The sequence below is a fragment of the Schistocerca gregaria genome, chromosome 7, assembly GCF_023897955.1.
Source record: "Schistocerca gregaria isolate iqSchGreg1 chromosome 7, iqSchGreg1.2, whole genome shotgun sequence".
Classification (NCBI taxonomy): domain Eukaryota; kingdom Metazoa; phylum Arthropoda; class Insecta; order Orthoptera; family Acrididae; genus Schistocerca; species Schistocerca gregaria.
This window is the reverse complement of record NC_064926.1, coordinates 547,836,451-547,862,638: the sequence shown is the minus strand read 5'-3', so window position 1 is coordinate 547,862,638 and position 26,188 is coordinate 547,836,451. Positions and strand designations below refer to the sequence as shown.

The 26,188-nt window shown below is 47.9% G+C and overlaps 1 protein-coding gene across 1 annotated transcript in view; it reads right to left on the bottom strand.

Moving 5' to 3' along the window:
• LOC126282473 (uncharacterized) overlaps positions 1-25,898 on the bottom strand; it is a 293,068-nt gene extending 267,170 nt beyond the window's left edge. Inside the window, exons 1-3 of the mRNA XM_049982129.1 lie at positions 25,660-25,898; positions 14,815-17,724; positions 2,738-2,920 (exon numbers count right to left, since the gene is read on the bottom strand). Of these exons, the coding sequence (XP_049838086.1) occupies positions 2,738-2,920; positions 14,815-17,724; positions 25,660-25,898 (3,332 nt within the window). The remainder of the gene's footprint in view (positions 1-2,737; positions 2,921-14,814; positions 17,725-25,659) is intronic.
• Positions 25,899-26,188: the final 290 nt, after the last annotated feature.

Sequence of the window (26,188 nt, the reverse complement as noted above, 5' to 3'; positions counted from 1 at the left end):
GGGCTGCTGCTACGGTAGCAGTTTCGAATCCCGCCTCGTGCATGGATGTATGTGATGTCCTTCGGTTAGTTAGGTTTAAGTAGTTCTAAGTGTAGGGGACTGATGGCCTCAGATGTTAAGTCCCATAGTGCTCCGAGCCATTTGAACCATTGAACAACAAGCAAGTGTTACGGAGATGCTTCGGAAACTCAAATGGGAATCCCTCGAGGGAAAAAGACGTCCTTTTCGAGAAACACTGTTGAGAAAATTTAGAGAACCGGCATTTGAAACCGACTGCCGAACGATTCTACTGCCCCCAACATACATCGCGCTTAAGGATCACGAAGATAGGGCAAATACGGAGGCATGTATACGATCGTTTTTCCCCCGTACTGCTTGCGAGTTGAACAGGAAAGGAAATGACTAGCAGTGGTACGGGGTCCCTCCGCCAGGTGCCGTAAGGTGGATTGCGGAATATCTGTGTAGATGTACAGGTACATGTATGCGAAGGTGCTAGCATCTCCTGTGGCAGATGACAGCTTACAGGTACCCACGCCTGATGTGTCTCCTGTGCTTTTGTAGGTCGAAAATGACAATCTTCCCGACAAAGCGAATCGTAAAAACGTCGCAGTTGCATGGGACTTTACTGTGCAAGGATGCAATATAGCTTTGTAAGCAGTCACAATAATGCTGACCTCATATACTTTATGACACTGATGACAATTTAGTGCACAGACTCACCCTAAAATTAATAAATTATCCTGCGCTACCAATGTAACATATACTGAGTGGCACAACAATTTTTCAGGTACCTGCAGCAGACCACGCACATAGGAACTCACCACTCACACATACATTCCTATCACAGTGTGGCAGTACTGTCCCATTAGATAGGAAGCTGCCTTTTTTAGACCACTGCCACAACTGAAAAAATAAACCGTTAAGCTACATCCAAATTCCTGTCACTGACCCAGGAACCGACAGTTTTCAAATGTAATTAACATGCGCGCACACAGGCGACTGACCAAAATGCTCAGGACGACAGGAGAGCATATATGATTTAGACGTAATGCTTACTTTAAGCACTGAACGCACCAAAAAGTTAAAAAAAAGCCAGCTGCACTGCACAAAATTCAGTCACTTGACTATTCCTATACGTCACGATGTGAGAAATGATTTATGATTCAAACGACCGCGGGCAGCATCCTCCATGTCACTGAGGTCACGAATGGATAGTGGTAAACACAGCCATAGAAGCTAAGTAATCACGACTAGGGACAATATGGCACAGCCGTTAGCTTGCAGAAGAACAGTTGCCCACAGCCTCAGGCACAATCAGGCCTCAGGTAGATGCTCTGTAGATTAAGCAAAGTACCACTAGACAAGAGCAACTATTAAAAGGAGCTATACACTGGGATGGTGGACACGGAAGACTACTGAGCGTCTGTGACGAGTCAAATGTTACACCTCAGGCTGTCTTTGTACGATACTTGAAACCTGTACAGAATGGAAATACAGCTGCATTCATTTCCAGAGTCAACACCGTTTGCAGTTCAATGTGAGCTCAACCTGTATGCGGCACTTATGAGGTGGGGCTAGACTCCTTCGACGGCTGATCCACAGCTATTAACCCTTTCACTGCGCATTTAGCCAAACCGGCCGCCCGCCGAGTGCGCGTAATTTTCAAGTGGAGCGTATGTAAACGACTGTAGTAGTATGCTGTTATAATTGAAAACAAATTAAGAACCAAATTGTCTGTTTGTTTGTTTTGTTATACCAAAAATGGTTCAAATAGCTCTGAGCACTATCCGACTTAACTTCTGAGGTCATCAGTCGCCTAGAACTTAGAACTAATTAAACCTAGCTAACCTAAAGACACCACACACATCCATGCCCCCTAGAACTTAGAACTAATTAAACCTAACTAACCTAAAGACACCACACACATCCATGCCCGAGGCAGGATTCGAACCTGTGACCGTAGCGGTCTCTCGTCCAGACTGTAGAGCCTAGAACCGCACGGCCACTCCTGTATACATTCTACGGAATTTAGCATCAAGTCGATGGTTCTAGGCGCTCCAGTCCGGAACCGCGCGACTGCTACGGTCGCAAGTTCGAATCCTGCCTCGTGCATGGATGTGTGTGATGTCCTTAGGTTAGTTAGCTTTAAGTAGTTCTAAGTTCTAGGGCACTGATGACCTCAGATTTTAAGTCCCATAGTTCTCAGAGCCACTTGAGCCATCAAGTCGATGGCCTCCATATTTTCAGTGAAGCTTACTATGCAAGTTGGTTCCAGCAGTTGTTAGGCTCGTGACGTTTTCCCTATAGGGATGTGGCGGCAGACGGAGAGGAGGAGTGTGGGAACAGTGAAATATCAGAACATCTTCGCAATGTTTAAGGCAGTTTCCATCAAACTTGCGATACGGAACCTGAAAAAAGTTATAGCGGAAGTAAGATATCCCAAGCATACCTATGTCTGAGGGTGGGAGAGAGAAGTGGTGATCTCGAGAGATATCTCGGGAATACATGGAGCAGTTTCATCTAAATATCTTATTTATTTTATTGTAATTATTTCTGTAAAAATACTGAGAGAGGGAGAAATCTCTGCCGCTTCTAGGGGTGAGGGCTGAGACGGGAAAGAGAGACGTACCAAAATGTTGGAGAATGACCTGTTGCTATTTCTTTCTAGTAGTCTTGTGATACTGTATAGTGTATAAGTGTGAATTGCAGCCTGTCTTTTATTTACGTCAAGCCTCACCTGGGCGGCGCGGCGGCGGCCCTGGCGTGGAGTCGCGCCGCCCACGCAGAGGCCGGTCCGCCCTTGGGGCTGGCGGCGGGAGACCTGCCGGTGCCCTTCAGGTTGGTCGTGTTGAGCGTGCGCTGCAGGCTGTCCGCGGCCGGGATGTTGGGGAACTCCCCCACCGCGACGCACGTCTGCGAGCTGTGCCGGCAAAATACCCGCTACCGTCAGTCTGCACTTCGCGGGGACATTATCACTATGTAACTGCTTCCACCTTCCTCAGCGTACACTCGTTATAACATCTTATTGTATTGACTATTTTCATACCTGTCCAGTTGTAGTCGAATCATTTTGCCCTATATGCGTCTCGCCTTTATTTTTTGAAAGGCATCACCAGTGGCAAGAAATAAATACATGTTTGTTTCTGTTCCAATTTATTGCACATCTTAGACATTATACTATACAGGGTATTACAAAAAGGTACGGCCAAACTTTCAGGAAACGTTCCTCACACACAAAGAAAGAAAATACGTTATGTGGACATGTGTCCGGAAACGCTTACTTTCCATGTTAGAGCTCATTTTATTACTTTTCTTCAAATCACATTAATCATGGAATGGAAACACACAGCAACAGAACGCACCAGCGTGACTTCAAACACTTTGTTACAGGAAATGTTCAAAATGTCCTCCGTTAGCGAGGATACATGCATCCACTCTCCGTCGCATGGAATTCCTGATGCGCTGATGCAGCCCTGGAGAATGGCGTATTGTATCACAGCCGTCCACAATACGAGCACGAAGAGTCTCTACATTTGGTATCGGGATTGCGTAGACAAGAGCTTTCAAATGCCCACATAAATTGAAAGCCAAGAGGGTTGAGGTCAGGAGAGCGTGGAGGCCACGGAATTGGTCCGTCTCTACCAATCCATCGGTCACCGAATCTGTTGTTAAGAAGAGCACGAACACTTCGACTGAAATGTGCAGGAGCTCCATCGTGCATAAACCACATGTTGTGTCGTACTTGTAAAGGCACGTGTTCTAGCAGCACAGGTGGAGTATCCCGCATGAAATCATGATAACGTGCTCCATTGAGCGTAGGTGGAAGAACATGGGGCCCAATCAAGACATCACCAACAAAGCCTGCCCAAACGTTCACAGAAAATCTGTGTTGATGACGTGATTGCACAATTGCGTGCGGATTCTCGTCAGCCCACACATGTTGATTGTGAAAATTTACAATTTTATCACGTTGGAATGAAGCCTCATCCGTGAAGAGAACATTTGCACTGAAATGAGGATTGACACATTGAAAAGTTCTCTTCCCTCGTCGGTTAAACTGCACGAACGGAGGTGTACGCACGCCAGCTTCACTGCAGCGTCCCTCAAAAGATTTTATACGAACTATTCGGTGAAAAAAATTATTCTCCCGGACCTCACAGTCTCATTTGTCACCTTCATGATGAACTGCCTACCATTTCGTCAACGGTCATAGCTATAGTGCTTTGGCAGAATACTGCGAACAGACATTAGTCTACGTAGGAGACAACTAACAAAACATTCTAGTGGTCTCCTAGAATATTCATCAAATGTGGAATGCAAACCAGACGGGAGATACTGAACGTATAGAAAGAATGGAAGCATGAACGGTCATTGTTTTGTTTGACGCATGTGAAAGCGTCACTGAAATAGTGAAAAATCCGACCTGCCCGACGCTTCAGGATAGACGTCAACTATTCTGCCAGACCCTTCTTGCTATGTTTCAGGAAACAGTATCAGTGATGAATCCAGAAATATATAGGTTTTTATCATAGGCTGACACGGGTGGAAGTATGTGATAACAGAAAACAAAGAGTCGGCAAACGAGATATCTGCGAGGTCATTTGGAGTGCATGGTTACAAGATGAAACTGACTTTGGCATACAAGTAGCCCATTAGTACAAACGTGTCTGAAATGTTAACTTTTCAAAAATTCCTATGCAATTGGACTGAGCACATTTTGCTGTTGATGTAAGACGACACTACGGTGCAAGACTGAGACGCCGACCGGGGCCCGTACCTGCGCCTCCAGCATCAGTTCACCTCAATACTTCGGTTGGGGTGAACCAGAGAATGACGTATACAGTACTCTCGCAGATATGGTTCGAGGAACTGAGCAGCGAAATGATCCGTTGGTATTTGAAAGAATTGGGAACTGACTGGGGAAGCGAACGCAGTATTGCACCCAGATGCGAGCAAAACACATCAATGTGACTCAAGCAGTACTGTATTTCTTGTTAAAATAGGCCACAGATTATATTTGATTCCAGTTATATGGGGACTTAATCTATAAGTTTATATGTCAAATATACTTGTAATTATTGAAAAATATATAATACCTTCTCGGCTTAAAACACCACGAGCTTTCGACCAGCGGTTCTAGGCGCTCAGTCAGGAACCGCGCGACTGCTGCGGTCGCAGGTTCGAATCCTGCCTCGGGCATGGATGTGTGTGATGTCCTTAGGTTAGTTAGGTTTAAATAGTTCTAAGTTCTAGGGGACTTATGACCACAGATGTTGAGTCCCATAGTGCTCAGAGCCATTTGAACCATTTTTTTGAGCTTTCGACCGAGATCTTCTCGTCCATTGGTAGTGGAAAATGACTGCCGTGTCGCTGTGGCCTGTCCGTTATATACACGCGCTACTGGCTGTGACGTCATTGGTTCCCTCTCCCTCACCAACTGTGGTAATGTTTTCTTCCTGCATCCGTCGCTCCCGCTTCAGTCTCGCGGTGGCCAGGTTCCAGGCTGTGCTGAGCTGCAAACCGCCATTCTTGTTGTTGGTGTGTAGAGATATTTTAATTTCTATGGTTCCTTTTACAACGCTATCCTAAAGTCGCTTCGTCCTCATTATGACAGACGTTTTGTCGAATAGAATTCGGCGTCGATTTTCTAAAACGTGTTCTGCCACGGCGGATTTCTCCAAAAAATGGTTCAAATGGCTCTGAGCCAGTCCCCTAGAACTTAGAACTACTTAAACCTAACTAACCTAAGGACATCACACACACACCCATGCCCGAGGCAGGATTCGAACCTGCGACAGTAGCAGCCCCGCGGTTCCGGACTGCAGCGCCAGGACCACTCGGCCACCGCGGCCGGCGGATTTCTCCACAAAGCGTAGGCGTGTGTACCTCCCGCACTGCGTCAGTCTTTGCTGCACCACCGACGGAGTAGCAGTCGCGCTGATAGTGTGTTTCGTACGCCCCAGGCGTCCCTCACATTCCTCATGACCTGTCGTATTTTTGTTTGGGCCCTGAACACTCGCGCAATGTTGTCTGTCTTCAGGGCCCGGCTAATCTTTCCCGGCACCCTGCCAAGGAAAGGCAGACACGCAAGCTCCTTCCTGCTTCTTCGGTGTGTTTTTCTTGCGCGACCTACCACAAGTGAACTGTGATACCTAGCGGTAACTGCTGTCATTTTCCCAGGAGACTCATCGGAGAAGGCTTAGTTACAGAGGCAAGCGCTCTCCGTCGGAGGCAAATTCACGAGGGTGTTCAGGACGTCACATTTTTGTGCTGGACATTGGTGGCTGCTTTTTCGGCGACGAGGACGTCAAGGAGGGGCAATGTACCATTTACCACTACTTCCATCGCAAACTGATGCGGTCGTGAACGTCGCTGAGACGTTCTGATAATTCTTTCAGTTTTTCGTGCCTAAGGGGCCACATGATGATTGTATCGTCGAAGTAAAAGTAACTTGTGATAGCGGGAGCCGTGTCCAAGGCGATGTCTTTAAACATCTCCATACAGAGATTGGCTACAGATGGAGCTAACGGGCTTCCCATCGCCACACCGTCCGACTGCTCGAAATACTGGACGCCATGTAAGAAATACAACGATAGCAAGGTGTGCTTAGTCCTTCCCACAATGGTACTATCAAATAACTGAATGGTACTGTCAAATAACTGGGAGAGCAGATCTATACAGTCTTTGATAGAGACACGTGACACGTCTAAATAGGGTGTGTGTGTGTGTGTGTGTGTGTGTGTGTGTGTGTGTGTGTGTGTGTGTGTGTGTGTTGTTTGATGTTTTCGGGCGCTAAACAGCATGGTCATCAGCGCCCAAACGCATAGAAACGCGGTCAAGGGACGAAGACGGACAGCGAACAAGGAGAACGGCTAAAAGACACAGACGTGGCGCGGTTCCAAATCCTCACATACAGAGGCAAAACAAGAGGAGAAGAAACGCACTAAAAAAGGAAAGGAAACACAAGGAAAAGAGAACAGAAATCGGAGTGAAACAAGTAGGTAATCGTGACTGGCGGACCTCTTACCTAAAACCTGGGTGAGCCAGTCACCCAGCAGCACATTAAAATCCTCTCCCTAAAATCCGAGGCAACAAATTGGACAGGACACAAAACCGTAAGACCTTAACTACAGTCGTTGCGTCGTCTTCCAAAATAGAGGTCAAATCCGGTGGCAAGGAAACCACGGCCCTCTGGTCAGAGAATAAAACACAATCAAGTATAATGTGGCGGACAGTAATCTGGACGCCACAAGCACTGCAGATTGTGGGGTCAACCAGCCGAAGTACAAAACATGCGTTAAGGGACTGCACCCGATGCAGAGGCGAGTCAGGAGAACCTCATCCCGCCTGCATGACTGGTAGGAGGTACGCCATAGCTGCGTGGTGGCCTTGACCAGACGCAGCTTATTTTCACCGACTGCCACCAGACGCAGCTTATTTTCACCGACTGCCAGCCACTCCTCTTCCCATTGACGCATAACACGAAAACGCAAAAGGGAGGTAACAGCATGGAGGAGGACGGCACATTCAACAACGTGAGGGATGGAACATGCATCTTTGTCAGCCACATCCGTCAGTTCGTTTCCCCTAATACCCACGTGCCCCGGCACCCAGCAGAAAGAAACCTCCTTCCCCTGCCGTTGCAGGTGGAGTAGGGCATCATGGATGTCCTGGACGACCGTATCCACTGGGTACAAGTGTTGTATGGTCTGAAGGGCACTCAGGGAGTCAGAACAGATGAGAAACTTAAGACTGGGAACACATCTCACCTGCTCCAATGCCCGCGAGGTCGCAAACAATTCGGCATCAAAGATGGTAAACACCACAGGAAGCCGTAACTTGACGACTCGATCAGGGAAAACAACAGCACAACCAACAGAGTGGAGGACGCCATGTAAGAAATACAACGTTGGCAAGGTGTGCTTAGTCCTTCCCACAATGGTACTATCAAATAACTGGGAGAGCAGATCTATACAGTCTTTGATAGAGACACGTGTAAATAGGGAGACCACATCGAAGTTGTATCTGTGCACTCTCAGCCACCACCATCCGGCACAAAAGCGTGGCGTCCTGAACACATTCGGCCATCGTTATTAAGTTGTCTCAGACGCCGAAAGCCTGCCACTAGAACTTAGCACCTCCAAAGAGTCTCTGGGAACATGGCTATAATCATTGCCAGGTATCACAGGCCATTTACAGTGAGTAGCACAGGAAAAACACCACCGAAGAAGAAAGCAAGAAACTTGCGTTTTGGCTTTCCGTGGCACGGCCACTGGCTCTTTAAGAGACGCAACATTTCATCGGATTGCAGGCTCACAGCAAAAATACAGCTCATGAGGGCTATCAAGGACGATCTAGGACCTAGAATATGTGTAGTGTACAAGACTGCATGTCAGTGGGGCTGCTGCTGTCAGGCACACGGTAAACACTGTGGAGCGACGCCGGACGGTACACTCAAGGTGTTTAGGCCTTCATTACCCTGGAAAACCAGTCGTGGCAGAACATGATTCAAGAAATCGACACCGAATTCAATTCGACGAAACATCTGTGGTTACGAGCATGAGGTGATTTTGAGATTGCGTCATAAAACAAGCGGTAGAAGTAAAAATATCTAAAGACACCATCACTAAGGATGGAGGCCTGCAGCTTTGCTGGGATGCAACCCGACCATCGCGAGAGCCAAGCGGCCACAACGGACGAAAACATGACCATATTTGGAGATGAAGTGACTTCCAGTAACGTCACAGCCAGCAGCGTGGCTATACAGGGTGGTCCATTGATAGTGGCCGGGCTAAATATCTCACGAAATAAGAATCAAACGAAAAAACTACAAATAACGAAACTCGTCTAGCTTGAAGGGGGAAACCAGATAGCGCTATGGTTGGACCGCTAGATGGCGCTGCCATAGGTCAAACGGATATCAACTGGTTTTTTTTTAAACAGGAACCCCATTTTTTTATTACATATTCGTGTAGAACGTAAAGAAATAGGAGTGTTTTAGTTGGACCACTTTTTTCGCTTTGTGCTAGATGGCGCTGTAGTAGTCACAAACGTATAAGTACGTGGTATCACGTAACATTCCGCCAGTGCGGATGGTATTTGCTTCGTGATATATTACCCGTGTTAAAATGGACCGTTTACCAAATGTGGGAAAGGTCGATATCGTGTTGATGTATGGCTATTGTGGTCAAAATGCGTGTGCTGTGTATGCTGCTCGGTATCCTGTACGACATCATCCAAGTGTACGGACCGTTCGCCGGATAGTTACGTTATTTAACAAAACAGGATGCTGTCGTGGCTAATCCGCACATCAGTAGCAGACAAATTGCGCGAGAATCGGGAATCTCAAAAACGTCGGTGCTGAGAATGCTACATCAACATCGATTGCACCCGTACCATATTTCTATGCACCAGGAATTGCGTGGCGGCGACTTTGAACGTCGTGTACAGTTCTGCCACTGAGCACAAGAGAAATTACGGGACGATGACAGATTTTTAGCACGCGTTCTATTTTGCGACGAAGCGTCATTCACCAACAGCGGTAACGTAAACCGGCATAATACGCACTACTGTGCAAAGGAAAATCCACGATGGCTGCGGCAAGTGGAACATCACCGACCTTGGCGGGTTAACGTATGGGGCGGCATTATGGGAGGAAGGATAATTGGACCCCATTTTATCGATGGAAATCTAAATTGTGCAATGTATGCTGATTTACTACTTAATGTTCTACCAATGTTACAACAAGATGTTTCACTGCATGACAGAATGGCGATGTACTTCCAACATGATGGATGACCGGCACATAGCTCGCGTGCGGTTGAAGCGGTATTGAATAGCATATTACATGACAAGTGGATTGGTCGTCGAAGCACCATACCATGGCCCGCACGTTCACCGGATCTGACGTCCCCGGATTTCTTTCTGTGAGGAAAATTGAAGGATATTTGCTAGCGTGATCCACCGACAACGCCTGACAACATGCGTCAGCGCATTGTCAATGCATGGGAGAACATTACGGAAGGCGAGCTACTCGCTGTTGAGAGGAATGTCGTTATAACTATTGCCAAACGCATTCAGGGTCATGGACATCATTTTGAGCATTTATTGCATTAATCTGTTATTTACAGGTAATCACGCGGTAACAGCATGCGTTCTCAGAAATGATAAGCTCACAAAGGTACATGTATCACATTAGAACAACCGAAATAAAATGTTCAAACGTACCTACGTTCTCTATTTTAATTTAAAAACCTACCTGTTCGTCTAAAATTGTGAGCCATATGTTTGTGACTATTACAGCACCATCTATATACATAAATGATCTTTTGTATTTGGTGGATAGCAATGTGCGGCTGTTTTCTGGTTATGCTGTGGTGCACGGGAAGATGTCGTCGTTGAGTGACTGTAGGAGGACACAAGATGACTTGGACAGGATTTGTGATTGGTGTAAGGAATGGCAGATAACTCTAAATATAGATAAATGTAAATTAATGCAGATGAATAGGAAAAAGAATCCTGTAATGTTTGGATACTCCATTAGTGGTGTAGCACTTGACACAGTCACGTCGATTAAATACTTGGGCGTAACATTGCAGAGCGATATGAAGTGGGACAAGCATGTAATGACAGACGTGGGGAAGGCGGATAGTCGTCATCTTGGGGAAGATGTGGTTTATCTGTAAAGGAGGCCGCTTATAAATAATACGACCTATTCTTGAGTACTGCTCGAGCGTTTGGGATCCCTATCAGGTCGGATTGAGGGAGGACATGGAAGCAATTCAGAGGCGGGCTGCTTAGATTTGTTACTGGTAGGTTTGATCATGACGCGAGTGTTACGGAAATGCTTCAGGAACTCGGGTGCGAGTCTATAGAGGAAAGGAGGCGCTCTGTTCGTGAATCGCTACTGAGGAAATTTAGAGAACCAGCGTTTGAGGGTCACAGCAGTACAATTTTACTGCCGCCAACTTACATTTCGCGGAAAGACCACAAAGATAAGAGAGATTAGGGCTCGTACAGAGGGATATAGGCAGTCATTTTTCCCTCGTACTGTTTGGGAGTGGAACAGGGAGAGAAGATGATAGTTGAGGTACGACGTACCCTCTGCCAAGCACCGTATGGTGGATTGCGGAGTATTTATGTCGATGTAGAAAGTCATCAAATGAAACATTCATATTTCTTTACGTACTATACGAATATGTAATAAAAATGGGGTTCCTATAAAAGGCAGTCTGACCTATGGCAGCGACATCCAGCGGGCCAACCAAAGCGCCATCTGGTTTCCCTCTTCAAGCTAGACAAGTTTCGTTTTTTGTAGTTTTTTCGTTTGACGCTTATTTCGTGAAATATTTGGCCCGGTCGCAATCAATGGACCAACCTGTATAGCGGTGAGGTCAGGGCGAAACGGCAGTCATTTACCACTTGAGAATGGGAGAGGAGAGCTGGATTGAAAGCTCGTGGGCTATTTAACCATCTGACGCGGCTGGAGGTCGGAGATTTTATTAATTCATACGGCTGCGAGGCTATGCATCTTAAAACTGAAAAATGTTCGTACAGAGATGAATGCCGGCCACCACATTCGCCTTTATCTCCAAAATCTACGTTTATTCGAATTGCTTTGTTCCTTTTATCATATACTTTTCACCCGTGTCTGTTTTCTTTGTTAATTTCGGCAGACCTGTACGTGTACAGTAGATCTGTAAGGTAGCAGATTTTGCACCTTACATGATGCTAAATCACTACTAATACACCGAATAATAATTGACAATTGCCCATCGGTAGGAGAGAATGGACACAGAAAAGGAAGTTGTGTGTGTCATGTCAGACTAACGAGATGGGCTCAGAGGCTGTAACACGGCCGGAACCCCTACGGAAGGTGTTTATGTCATGTCAAACTAACGGGATGGCCGCGGCCGGACCCCTTTGTCGGCTGGCACTTCAGACCACCAAAGACGTTCGGAGAGGCTGGGCCATCACAGCAAGAAGTGAGAAGGAGCTATATGCGAAAGAGAGAAAGTTGATTTCGCGCCACAGTGGAAAATTTGCGGAAGGCTGTGACGGGATTGGTGCAGAGCGCGTAGAGATACGTGTTAAACGTTTGGCGGCAACAGTAATCGCGGGAGAAATGTGTGTCGTGGTTGGATACAAACACGCACGGATACATGGAAGTCTGTGTCGTGATTGGCTACCAACGCGCACGGATCCATGCGGCGAAGAACGGCCAGGTTTGCAAAAACTCTGAAGGAGCACTCTGGGGTCGGCTGTGGGAGAGAGCAGTTGCGGTGTCTGGCTGCCCTGCTTGGAGAGCGTGGCGATAAGTTATCGGCATTGAGTCCAGTGGTTACTCTCCAAGTCTGAAAATTTTAGAGCATACGACTCCACATACGTAGCATTATCTGTTCCTCTGAGGAGAGAAACAGATTTGTACTAACTAGTTGTGTGCATATACAATCTGGAGTGTACCTTTGCTGCCGCGCATCTGAATCGACCAACTACTCTTGGCATACGTGCAAATACCTTGAGTATTGCCTAGTGACGGACTCCGCAATTGAACAATTTACCGACGCAGACCACGTCCACAGTGAAAATTAAAAGACAAACTCGCTCACGGGAAAGTTGGCATCACGACGTTGGCTGGGCCGACCGTCCTAATCATCACGTAGAATTACGGCGATATTAGCAATCATCAGCCAAAGTAGGGCACTGTAATTCCAAAGGAGTTCGTATTTCGTTATGTCTTTGACTGGCGCTCTCCGAGTCTGTATCCGTTCAGGCAGAACTTCAATAGAGTCACTTGCAGGTTCAGTGTTCACTTTAGTAGTTAGGAAAAGAGGATACATTGTGCCAATGATAGGCTAGTTATGTTAGTGAGTGTATTGGATTGTCATGTTAGGCTAGAAATATTGCTCATCCTGTTCTGAATAAATCTTAATTATTGATTTTGCAGCTATCAATCACCATATTTTTGTTTAATAATTAGAGTGTAATGATACTGGGGGCATAACGGCGCGTTTAAACAGAGCCAACTTAAGTCAGATAGAAACTCAAGGTCTTCTAACACTACCAATAGAAATTTTTCAATATATTGATAATATATATTCAAGAGTTTGAAGAGCACTGAAAGACCTGAGTCTAAACAAGGCCCCGGGAGAAGACAACATTCCATTAGAACTACTGACGGCCTTGGGAGAGCCAGTCCTGACGAAACTCTACCATCTGGTGAGCAAGATGTATGAAACAGGTGAAGTACCCTCAGACTTCAAGGAGAATATAATAATTCCAATCCCAAAGAGCAGGTGTTGACAGATGTGAAAATTACCGAACAATCAGTTTAATAAGTCACGGCTACAAAATACTAACGCGGATTCTTTAAGACGAATGGAAAAACTAGTAGAAGCCGACCTCGGGGAAGATCAGTTTGGATTCCGTAGAAATGTTGGGACACGTGAGGCAATACTGACCCTACGGCTTATCTTAGAAGCTAGATTAAGGAATGGCAAACCTACGTTTCTATCATTTGTAGACTTAGAGAAAGCTTTTGACAATGTTGACTGGAATACTCTCTTTCAAATTCTAAAGGTGGCAGGGGTAAAATACAGGGAGCGACAGGCTATTTACAATTTCTATAGAAACCAGATGGCAGTATAAGAGTCGAGGGACGTGAAAGGGAAGCAGTGGTTGGGAAAGGAGTGAGACAGGGTTGTAGTCTCTCCCCGATGTTATTCAATCTGTATATTGAGCAAGCAATAAAGGAAACAAAACAAAATTTCGGAGTAGGTATTAAAATCTATGGAGAAGTAATAAAAACTTTGAGGTTCGTCGATGACATTGTGTCAGAGACAGCAAAGGGCTTGGAAGAGCAGTTGAACGGAATGGACAGTGTCATGAAAGGAGTGTATAAATCAACATCAACAAAAGCAAAACGAGGATAATGGAATGCAGTCGAATTAAATCGGGTGATGCTGTGGGAATTAGATTAGGTAATCAGACACTTAAAGTAGTAAAGAAGCTTTGCTATTTGGGGAGCAAAATAACTGATGATGGTCGAAGTAGAGAGGATATAAAATGTAGACTGGCAATGGCAAGGAAAGCGTTTCTGAAGAAGAAAAATTTGTTAACATCGAGTATTGATTTATGTGTCAGGAAGTCGTTTCTGAAAGTATTCGTATGGTGTGTAGCCACGTATGGAAGTGAAACAGGCCGATAAATAGTTCGGACAGGAAGAGAATAGAAGCTTTCGAAATGTGGTGCTACAGAAGAATGCTGAAGATTAGATGGGTAGATCACATAACTGATGAGGAGGTGTTGAATAGAATTGGGGAGAAGCGAAGTTTGTGGCACAACTTGACTAGAAGAAAGGATCGGTTGGTAGGACATGTTTGAGGCCTCAAGGGATCACCAATTTAGTATTTGAGGGCCGCGTGGAGGGTAAAAATCGTAGAGGGAGACCAAGAGATGATTACACTAAGCAGATTCAGAAAGATGTAGGTTGCAGTAAGTACTGGGAGATGAAGAAGCTTGCACAGGATAGAGTAGCATGGAGAGCTGCATCAAACCAGTCTCAGGACTGAAGACAACAGCAACAATGATACTGGGGGCATAACCGCGCGTTTAAACAGAGCCAACTTAAGTCAGGTAACAACTCAAGGTCTTGTAAGACTACCAATAGAAATTTTTCAATATATTGATAATTCTACAGAAAAAACCGCACGTTGCAGATGTATGTGTAACAACTTACGGCAGGTAGTGCTATGCATTACCAACAAAGCTGCAGCACATCCAACCTTGCGCGCCTCACGGTGTGAGGAGACTGACCTGCGGTGGTGTCGCACGTGTGGCCTGGGCTGCAGCACGGTGCGGACGCCGCTGCCGTTGCACAGCTCCGACAGCGACTGCGGTTCCCCGCAGTCGGCCGCAGCTCCGGCTCGCTCCGCCGGCCGCTCCGCAGAGCTGTGTCCGCCGGTCTGCCTCTCCTCGCCCGCGCCTTGCTGAGAGCCGAGCGCCGGCGGCAGCTCCGTGTCGTGTTCCGGGCGCAATGTCGCGTACGTACTCTCCTTCCAGATGAGGTCCCTGACGAGGTTCAGCGTCTCCCTGGCGTCGTAACGCACGGGCGACCGCCGCGAGCTGCTGGGCACGTCCTCGAAGCTGTTGGTCGGCGCTATCAGCTCCGAACTGCTGGAGCAGCTGCTGGCGCTGCCCGGCGAAGCCGCCGACCGGGCCGCGGCTTCCGCCCTCCGGACGACGCCCCCGAAGAGCGACGTGGACGCGCTGGTGCTGGCAGAGTCGCTGTCGTCGCCCGGCCCGTCCTTCGCCGGGTCCCGGTACGCGTCGCTGCCCCTGCACTCATCCGTCGGCGTAGCGCTGCGCGACCCGTCTTCGCCAGTTTCCACGTCCCTCTCCGCGGCTAGCACAGTAACGCTCGTATCGCACAAATCTGCGTCCGCGACGTTCCCTGTTCGTGAGAAACGCGTATCGACTCGTACACTAGTTCTCGACTTGAAATAGGAATCTTTCTCCGTAGCTTGTGGCTCGTCTGTTCTACACGTCTCGCGTCTCGACATTTCGTCTCTCCCGTGCTGCTCCGGGTCCGACTGAACTCTACTCTCACAGAACCTACTGATACCGGAAGTAGATTCCCTGAACGATGTTAAACGGGGTCCCACTTCATTAGTTTCCACTTCTGTGTTACTTAATTTGCGCATTTCTATAACGTCTTCCATAATTCCGTGACCACTCAAAAGCGTTTTCAACGCGCAAGTACTGACACAAATGTTCTCCATCGGAGCGTCTTCTTTAAGCGTCTTGAACGCGACACTGCTCACACTCTGGTTCTTCGATCCTGTCCGATTGTAGCCCAGGTGTTCCTTTTTGAGAGTGTCTTTGCTGCTCACAATGTTTTTAAGTTCATCTTCGACATCATTATTAATTTTCGTCACTTCTCTCTCAGCGTCAGTCTCGAGCACTTCTTCGACGTAACTCATCCCGGTGGTCGGGAGGAAGTGCTGTTCCAGGCTGTACGAAGGTTCACTGTTACTCTCTCTGCTTAAAGAACTTGAGCTGTTGTTTTTGTTTGAACATTTCAAATCGTGCTCTCCCTCCACTTTTTTCAGTTGTGCAGCATCTGTCACGGATCTCTCATTCTCTTGTTCACCATTTGTGTCGAAAGATTGCGGGCGACAATTGTGGTTCACTGACGATTCACCGGTATTCGCGTTCCTGTCTTTCGTGAGCATTGCTCGCATTTCGTCAATCCCACTGATTGCCGGTGGAAATGTATAATTTTTCCCCGTATCTGGCAGGACGAAATCACTCGTGCGAGAACTGATCACGGCTTCCGATCGCGCACCGCGCACCCAGCATACGGAGTCTTCCAGTGTCTCGTTTGTCGAAGAGGAATCGTGTTTACAAACTTCCTCGGAAACGACTTCTTCTGTTGCGCGAAAATTCACACCGACTGCGCTGTCTGTACATTTCCTTACGTCGTCGTCAGTGCGCTCAAAAAGGGTAACAGTCGGTAAGTCCTTCGGATAGACCTCGGTGCTAATTCGCGGTCCATACGAGCAATCTTCTTTGCAAATACAGTTGCGAGAGCAGTGGCCCATTTCCACAGAACTGGTAGTTTCGGAGTTGACCAGTCGGCCGGGCGGTTCAAAATCGCCGCTCTCTCCGGTGCACTGGCGCCTAGCAGGGAACACCGCGCCTGGCCTGTAGCCGCCGACGTCGCCCGCAACCTCGGCGCTTTGCCGTTTCAGAGCTTCGTTCGCGTCGAGTCCCACTCCGCCCAACGGCGGAATGGTGGCAATCGTGACGAAACTGTCGACCGTATCACCGAGGCCGGCTTGCGGCGGTCCCCGAATGCCGCCGTGGTCGCGGTACAGGTAGCTGCCACAACGGAGGGTCGCCGGCGACCCCGAGACCCTCTCTCTTTCCGAACGACTCGCCTTTTCGTACCTGTCAGCTGAAGTGGGAATGTCAGAAGGAGTAACAGTGCAACTCACACGAGAAGCCGCGCAGTTATCTCGCGCCGAGTTTGTCGTATCGATGTGACGTTCATTATCTGAGGCAGAGCCGGTGCGGGAGAAAACGGTACGGTAGGTTGCGGCAGACGACGGAGTGTCAAAGGTGTTCCTAGTGAAGTAACTCTCGGCGGTCGAACCGTGACGGTCGTTCGGAACTAGGGGGGGCACTGCACCCTCGTACTGCGGATCAGAAGACGCTGCGATGCGGATGAAGTTGGCAATGCCTCGGGTCAACGAGTCGCTCATCTGCTGCAGTTCGACAATTTTCCTGGACCAGGTTTGGTAGTCGACAGGCGGCGGCACGGCAGACGTGGCTGCGCGTTGGTGGTGGCCGTCGCTGTGGCGCGAGCCACGGGGAGCCTCCGGGGCGTCCTTGCCGCCTCTGCTGCCGCCGCCGCCCCCGCTGCCGCCGCCGCCTTTGCGCTCCGTGTAGCCGGGCAGAGAGGGCAGCCCGTGGAAGGTCGTGCTGGCCGACATTTGCCGCCCGGAGAACGGATGGTCCAGTCGGTGGTGTGGCGGCGACTGCGACTGGTGGATCCTGTGGCCGCTGAGCGGTGTGTCGTTCGAGCCCTGCTGGCGGCGCCGGCTCGGCAGGGGCTGCATCGCCGCCGCCAGGGAGTCGCTCTCGCTGTCTAGCGAGCGGAGGTCTGTCAGCGACGGCTGCCGGTCCAAGCTCAACCCCTCGTCCGAGTTGGGCGACAGGTCCCTGCGAGGCGAACACCATCCCGTTAACACTGCTATCTACGGACGTTACATCGAGACCACAGGGCGAGAAGGAGTAAACCACGTACGAATACATCTGACGTCACTATTCTGTTAGCAAAACATTATTTTACTTTTAGTCACATGTAAGAAACAAAATCACAGCGTTTTTATTACCTCGAAAAAATAAAACCATGAAATTAATTCATTGTGTATATATGTGGTGTCTGTTCATTTGGACATGTCTGAAAGAACAGACACAATTTATGATGCAGCAGCCATTATGAATTATTACAGACACTGGCTGCGAGCTGGTATTGATTGAAATCAACAGGAAATGTTCAAAATTTGTGCTGGACGATGGTTCGAATCCAGGTCTCCTGCTTACTAGACAGATGCCTTCTGAGGCCTGCCCACAATGCCCCATTCCCGCCTTCTCAGAGCTACGGCAGTAAAAGGAGTCTCACAGATCACGAGAGCTTTATATCTTAACAAGTTCATTGAATTGTTTGTAACTACATATTGTTTATTCTTGTTAATTTTTATTTATTTTGTTATTATTTTTATTGTTTTGTAATCGGATCCTAGTACTGTCACCAGAAGCTTCTGAGTCGTCTTCGCGCAAATTAATGGAGAGCGGACTCCCTCTTAACCGTTTCCTTTCAGGATCAATCACGTGCTGTGAATCGTCTTCAAATGTGTCTTCTAGTACTCAGAACGCCCCGATGGGCAGGAATATCCTCAAATACTGCGCTTAAATAATTCGATAGTTGTGTCCAATAAAATGCATGGCGGCGGAACACCTCATGACTTGATGTCAGGTGGAACCACAAATCGAGAGCACTTTCGGGCACACTTTGCAAAATGTAATACAGCACTTTGCCCATCAGTCAGTTGATGGCACTCGTTCTGGCGGTGGGAAAGTAAACAGTATCAGAGTGTACGTGTTCATCTGGCGAGATAGACTCTGATTGTCGTCGCTACAGGCGCACAAGCATACGTTGTATAAGATCCAAGTAGCTGCCCATCACAGTACCTCAAGTGGAGCACGTTTGAATCGACGGCTGCCAGTAAGGGTGCAAAGGGTTGCCCATAAGATGTAGGGAATCGAGGCGCTGTCGCGCGACTAATTTGCCATTCACTACCACACGCCACAAGGTATAAGCATACGTGTGCAGGTACAGGTGTGGATAACCCGCCACACCCTGGTCCAGGAAACTATTGGGCGATGCTGTTCGACATTGTTGCAGTGTTGTCGTGTTTTATAAATGTGGTAATAGTCTCTCATGCTCGGCGCTCTCGTCGCCCGTAGATCCTCGGTCATATACCTCAGTTCAACTAGAAAATCTCGGATGTGGTCGAGACATGGGGCTATGTGTCCCATGGCCTCCGGCAGTCGAAGATCGTGGGGCGCGACGATCTGAAGCAGTGTCACACTGATGCTGACCGCTGTCCAAGCGAGTCGCGTCGTCGGTAGGTATGACGCCCGCGTGCTGCTATGGACTTGAGTCAACCCCAGGCCTCCCGCTAGCGGGCGGCTCGTTAAAATAGTGTTGTTGTTGTTGTTGTTGTTGTTGTTGTCTTCAGTCCTGAGACTGGTTTGATGCAGCTCTCCATGCTACTCTATCCTGTGCAAGCTGCTTCATCTCCCAGTACCTACTGCAACCTACATCCTTCTGAATCTGCTTAGTGTATTCATCTCTTGGTCTCCCTCTACGATTTTTACCCTCCACGGTGCCCTCTAATGCTAAATTTGTGATCCCTTGATGCCTCAAAACATGTCCTACCAACCGATCCCTTCTTCTAGTCAATCCCTCAATACCTCCTCATTAGTTACATGATCTACCCATCTAATCTTCAGCATTCTTCTGCAGCACCACATTTCGAAAGCCTCTATTCTCTTCTTGTCCAAACTATTTATTGTCCATGTTTCACTTCCATACATGGCTACACTCCATACAAACACTTTCAGAAATGACTTCCTAACACTTAAATCTATCCTCGATGTTAACAAATTTCTCTTCTTCAGAAACGCTTTCCTTGCCATTGCCAGTCTACATTTTATATCCTCTCTACTTCTACATTCATCAGTTATTTTGCTCCCCAAATAGCAAAACTCCTTTACTACTTTAAGTGTCTCATTTCCTAATCTAATTCCCTCAGCATCACCTGATTTAATTTGACTACATTCCATTATCCTCGTTTTGCTTTTGTTGATGTTCATCTTATATCCTCTTTTCAAGACACTGTCCATTCTGTTCAACTGCTCTTCCAAGTCCTTTGCCGTCTCTGACAGAATTACAATGTCATCGGCGAACCCCAAAATTTTTATTTCTTCTCCATGAATTTTAATACCTACTCCAAATTTTTCTTTTGTTTCCTTTACTGCTTGCTCAATATACAGATTGAATAACATCGGGGAGAGGCTACAACCCTGTCTCACTCCTTTCCCAACCACTGCTTCCCTTTCATGCCCCTCGACTCTTATGACTGCCATTTGGTTTCTGTACAAATTGTAAATAGTCTTTCGCTCCCTGTATTTTACCCCTGCCACCTTCAGAATTTGAAGGAGAGTATTCCAGTCAACATTGTCAAAAGCTTTCTCTAAGTCTACAAATGCTAGAAACGTAGGTTTGCCTTTTCTTAATCTTTCTTCTAAGATAAGTCGTAAGGTCAGTATTGCCTCACGTGTTCCAACATTCCTACGGAATCCAAACTGATCCTCCCCGAGGTCCGCATCTACCAGTTTTTCCATTCGTCTGTAAAGAATTCGCGTTAGTATTTTGCAGCTGTGACTTATTAAACTGATAGCACCTGCTTTCTTTGGGATTGGAATTATTATATTCTTCTTGAAGTCTGAGGGTATTTTGCCTGTTTCATACATCTTGCTCACCAGCTGGTAGAGGTTTGTCATGATTGGCTCTCCCAAGGCCGTCAGTAGTTCTAATGGAATGTTGTCTACTCCGGGGCCTTGTTTCGACTCAGGTCTTTCAGTGCTCTGTCAAACTCTTCACGCAGTATCTTACCTCCCATTTCGTCTTCATCTACATCCTCTTCCATTTCCATAATATTGTCCTCAAGTACATCGCCCTTGTATAAACCTTCTATATACTCCTTCCACCTTTCTGCCTTCCCTTCCTTGCTTAGAACTGGGTTGCCATCTGAGCTCTTGATATTCATACACGTGGTTCACTTCTCTCCAAAGGTCTCTTTAATTTTCCTGTAGGCAGTATCTATCTTACTCCTAGTGAGATAAGCTTCTACATCCTTACATTTGTCCTCAAGCCATCCCTGCTTAGCCATTTTGCACTCCCTGTCGATCTCATTTTTGAGACGTTTGTATTCCTTTTTGCCTGCTTCATTTACTGCATTTTTATATTTTCTCCTTTCATCAATTAAATTCAATATTTCTTCTGTTACCCAAGGATTTGTAGCAGCCCTCGTCTTTTTACCTACTTTATCCTCTGCTGCCTTCACTACTTCATCCCTCAGAGCTACCCATTCTTCTTCAACTGTGTTTCTTCCCCCCGTTGCTGCCAATTGTTCCCTTATGCTCTCCTTGAAACTCTGTACAACCTCTGATTCTTTCAGCTTATCCAGATCCCATGTCCTTAAATTCCCACCTTTTTGCAGTTTCTTCAGTTTTAACCTACAGGTCATAACCAATAGATTGTGATCAGAGTCCACATCTGCCCCTGGAAATGTCCTACAATTTAAAACCTGATTCCTAAATCTCTGTCTTACCATTATATAATCTATCTGATACCTTTTAGTATCTCCAGGATTCTTCCATGTATACAACCTTCTTTTATGATTCTTGAACCAAGTGTTAGCTATGATTAAGTTATGCTCTGTGCAAAATTCTACCAAACGGCTTTCTCTTTCATTTCTTCCCCCCCATCCATAATCACCTACTATGTTTCCTTCTCTCCCTTGTCCTACTGATGAATTCCAGTCACCCATGACTAGTAAATTTTCGTCTCCCTTCACTACCTGAATAATTTCTTTTATCTCATCATACATTTCATCAATTTCTTCATCATCTGCAGAGCTAGTTGGCATATAAACTTGTACTACTTTCGTAGGCATGGGCTTTGTGTCTATCTTGGCCACAATAATGCGTTCACTATGCTGTTTGTAGTAGCTTACCCGCATTCCTATTTTCCTATTCATTATTAAACCTACTCCTGCATTACCCCTATTTGATTTTGTATTTATAACCCTGTATTCACCTGACCAAAAGTCTTGTTCCTCCTGCCACCGAACTTCACTAATTCCCACTATATCTAACTTTAACCTATCCATTTCCCTTTTAAATTTTCTAACCTACCTGCCCGGTTAAGGGATCTGACATTCCACTCTCCGATCCGTAGAATGCCAGTTTTCTTTCTCCTCATAACGACGTCCTCCTGAGTAGTCCCCGCCCGGAGATCCGAATGGGGGACTATTTTACCTCCGGAATATTTTACCCAAGAGGACGTCATCATCATTTAATCATACAGTAAAGCTGCATGTCCTCGGGATAAATTACGGCTGTAGTTTCTCCTTGCTTTCAGCCGTTCGCAGTACCAGCACAGCAAGGCCGTTTTGGTTAATGTTGCAAGGCCAGATCAGTCAATCATCCAGACTGTTGCCCCTGCAACTACTGAAAAGGCTGCTGCCCCTCTTCAGGAACCACATGTTTGTCTGGCCTCTCAACAGATACCCCTCCGTTGTGGTTGCACCTACGGTACGGCCATCTGTATCGCTGAGGCACGCAAGCCTCCCCACCAACGGCAAGGTCCATGGTTCTTGGGGGGTAAAATAGTGTAGCACACTTTAAATATGTTACCTGTGCTCACAAAATGCCGGCACACTGCATGGAAACTATGGGCCATTGTGATAGTGAGGGGAAGAATGTCTGCAAAATAATTAAGTTTGAACCCTAGGGTAAGTGTTGACGTAACACATTCAAGTTGCAGAATTTGCTGTCAAGGAACAGCGCAAGTGTCTGTTGGAGTAGGCCGCGATATGTGTCTCTACTGGAAAACTGCTCTCGCAATACGGTCTGTGTAGGAACCTTCTGGAAGGGGATCGCTGTTGGGTGGAGAAGGCCTTTTCCGATATCCGTGTACGTCGTCTTGCGCATGTCACGACACTGCCTGATACAGCGCCGTACCGACACAACCACGAAGCATCGATTTTGTCGCCCGACCATGCCAAGGGCACCAGCTCGTCAGCAAAGATACCACATCAGAAGGTCACGTCTCGTATGCAAATCCAGTCGTTGTCGAAGGCCGTGCAGTGCAGGTTCGAGGGCCGCCGCCAATAAGACTCCTGATAAAGGACATCCCTGAGGTCCAAGAGTGATGTGTTCGGTATGGCGACCATTAACCATAATCCAAAAGTGCGCCCCGTGGATTACACGTAGGATCACCCTTGCCAACACCTGTAAGAGACCTGTATGTTCAAGCACGGCTTGAAGGAAACTGTGGTCTGTACGATCAAAGGCGTGATCAAAATCGACGGCGACAAGGGCGCCTCGGAGGCGGTAGGGCGCCCCAGCGCCGTGACTTCGCGTTAGGTGCAAAGTGTCCTATGAATGTTGTTGTCGCCGCCTAGACATGTCTGGTCGGAGTGGATCATGGATCTGATTGTGACCTGAAGACATGTGCGAGGGATTAGGGCGAAAAGTTTATAATACACGTTCATGTGCGTAAGACGACGATAGGTGTGACAACTGAGAACAGGTCGGTTTTGGAACTGCTATCGTGATGCCTCTGAGGAATCCCATGGGGAACGTAAAATCGTCGTGGAGGAGGTCTCGAAACATCTGAATCCACTGACCTCCCACCAGAGGATAGAAGACGTTCGGCAAGCCATCTCGTGCCAGTGATTTCTTCAGAACGCCACGTGCCAAGGCCGCTGTTAAGTCTCCAGCAGTCATGAAAGGCAGTAGGGCGTCGTCCTGGGCCCTACTCTGGGGACAGACAAATTGTGCAGGATGCCCTCATACTCGTGGACGATCCGCCGGTCTTCAGCCTACAACGTCCAGTAACGCTGGACGAATGCTGCAACGATGGCACAGTGTATGTCGAAGTGTCCACCTACTACTGTCTCGACTGATGTTATAAGTTGACACTTGCGGTGGAGTTCCTGATGACGTGATATAAGGATGCCATTTTGGAGGGGATAGTATCCTGTTCCTCGACGGACTCAGGCTCCGTTAAGCTTTTCCGTGATGAGATGGAGAAGGCGAGCTTTGAGATGATTAACCGGTGTCTGCCAGTCTCATCATGGTGGCTGTTTCTGTTGTGGGTGGCAGGAGAGCCAACACCGCGTTACTAAAGGAGGCCGAAATGCGCGTTTTCGCTCACGCAGGCTGGCGTGAGGTCTGGAACATGACAAGGGAATTATAATTGAGAAAAGCGGACGTAGATGGTGGAATACTTAACTTTAATCCATTAAAGATGAACGTCGCTCGTGACAGTACATGATTCGCAAAATCAATGGTAACTGAATATGGCGCCTTGCTAGGTCGTAGCAAATAACGTAGCTGAAGGCTGTGCTAACTATCGTCTCGGCAAATGAGAGCGTATTTTGTCAGTGAACCATCGCTAGCAAAGTCGGCTGTACAACTGGGCGAGTGCTAGGAAGTCTCTCTAGACCTGCCGTGTGGTGGCGCTCGGTCTGCAACCGCTGATAGTGGCGACACGCGGGTCTGACGTATACTACCGGACCGCGGCCGATTTAAAGGCTACCACCTAGCAAGTGTGGTGTCAGCCGGTGACACCACAGTTTCTTTAGTTCACTCAGTGCTGTGTAATAAAATTCCGGCGTCACCCGATACCAGCACACCCATCGGAGGGTTGGCTTGGAACAATCGAGCCACCAATGTAAGATGGAAGGATAGACGTACAGACTCTGGAGGTAGTAGCCCGATATAGCAACAATTTCCCACCAATATGCGTCTTTGTGCAGGTATGAAACGTTCAGCGTCCATGTACCACGGCTTCGGTATGTGCATTGATGGGGGAGTGTGACCAAACAGGTTTATGCCGAATGGCCACAGTTCCGCATCCCTTGTCACTGCTCGCAGTCCTTAGGAGACGAGATCCGATCGAGACGGCTAGCAGAATGGTCGGTGAGGTATGTATAGCCTGGTCAGTCCCCATGGAAGAGACGCCACCTGTGCTGAAGCACCAGACCCCCTCGAGTGGCAGGCAGTAGAGTGGTGCGACGTTTGGTCCGCTCGATCCAGGATGCTATTAAAACCGCCGCCTATGACGTAGTGCCGTGTATTCCCATTCAGGAGTAGAGCAATTTCGTCGGAATAAAGGTGATCCTTTCATCAAGGCGAGATGTCCTGGAGGGCGCGTATACATTGCCAAATGGACTGCTCTCACCATATGGGCAAGGCCTTGTGCAGATGGCAGATGTGTGACATCCAATGCCTCAATGCCATCATGTAAGAGGATGGCAGTTCCACTGGCACCGTCACTAGACTGAATTCTGTAAGCTGTGTACCTGTAAATGTTCAACTGTAGCTCTTGGTGGACTTCTTGAAGGAGGGTGATGGCCTGGTCCGCTGTCTGGAGCATTACATGGAATATGTGCGTTTCGATGACAGAGTGTATGCCGTTGATGTTGGTCATACCCACACGATAGGATTGGTATATTTTAATGTGGTGTATGCAGATGCAAATGTGGCGACTTGGCCAAGCAACCTTGTGGCAGGTATGTTTAACGCGACCCTTCTGTGGGTGTTAGGCTCTCCCCAAATTGGACGCCCACCCTGTATGACGGAGAAGCGTCAAGGTCGTCTTGTGTCTTCTGCCTCCATTTAAGCAGCCCAATCACCAAGTGAGGAAAGGATCCGTGATAGCATGTCGGGGGCAGTGGGCTCCATCGCCTGGTCTGAGTCCTCAGGGGCTCGGCAATGGGTACGTATGGGGCTGACGAAGCCGCCGTCATGTCTGTGGCGTCAGGTGCCTGCCTTGGGCCAGTACTGGTAGAGTCTGTTGGCAACGACGAGTCAGAAACAGTGTCGCCAGCCTGCTCCTCGTCCCCGCCCTGTTGGTCGTCTTCCGACGAGGGATGTCGTTTATTATGCCGCTTCGTGACCGTTTTTCCCGAACCGCATGTCCAAACCCTTCGAAGATCTAGGGTCAGCACTTCGGCCATGTGGCTGTCGTCCATACCGAACGCCCCTCCTGCACGACTACGGTGGTGGTGGTGGCGGAGATTGTGTGCTACAAGAGCGTCTCGTCGCGCGGCGCCACCGTCAGGCCGTCGTTGGAGACTGAGCTCGCTGTCAGGGCTGGCTGCGTCATGGGCGCCACGTCTGTACACACCGGCAGCACCGGTTTCACGTACGTAAGCGGTAACGCGGTGGGCACTGCGGTCTGTGCTGATTCCGCACTTTGAGAACGTGATAGCTTTCTCTTCCATGAAGCTTATGACCGTACCATACAGCTGTAACGCGTCAG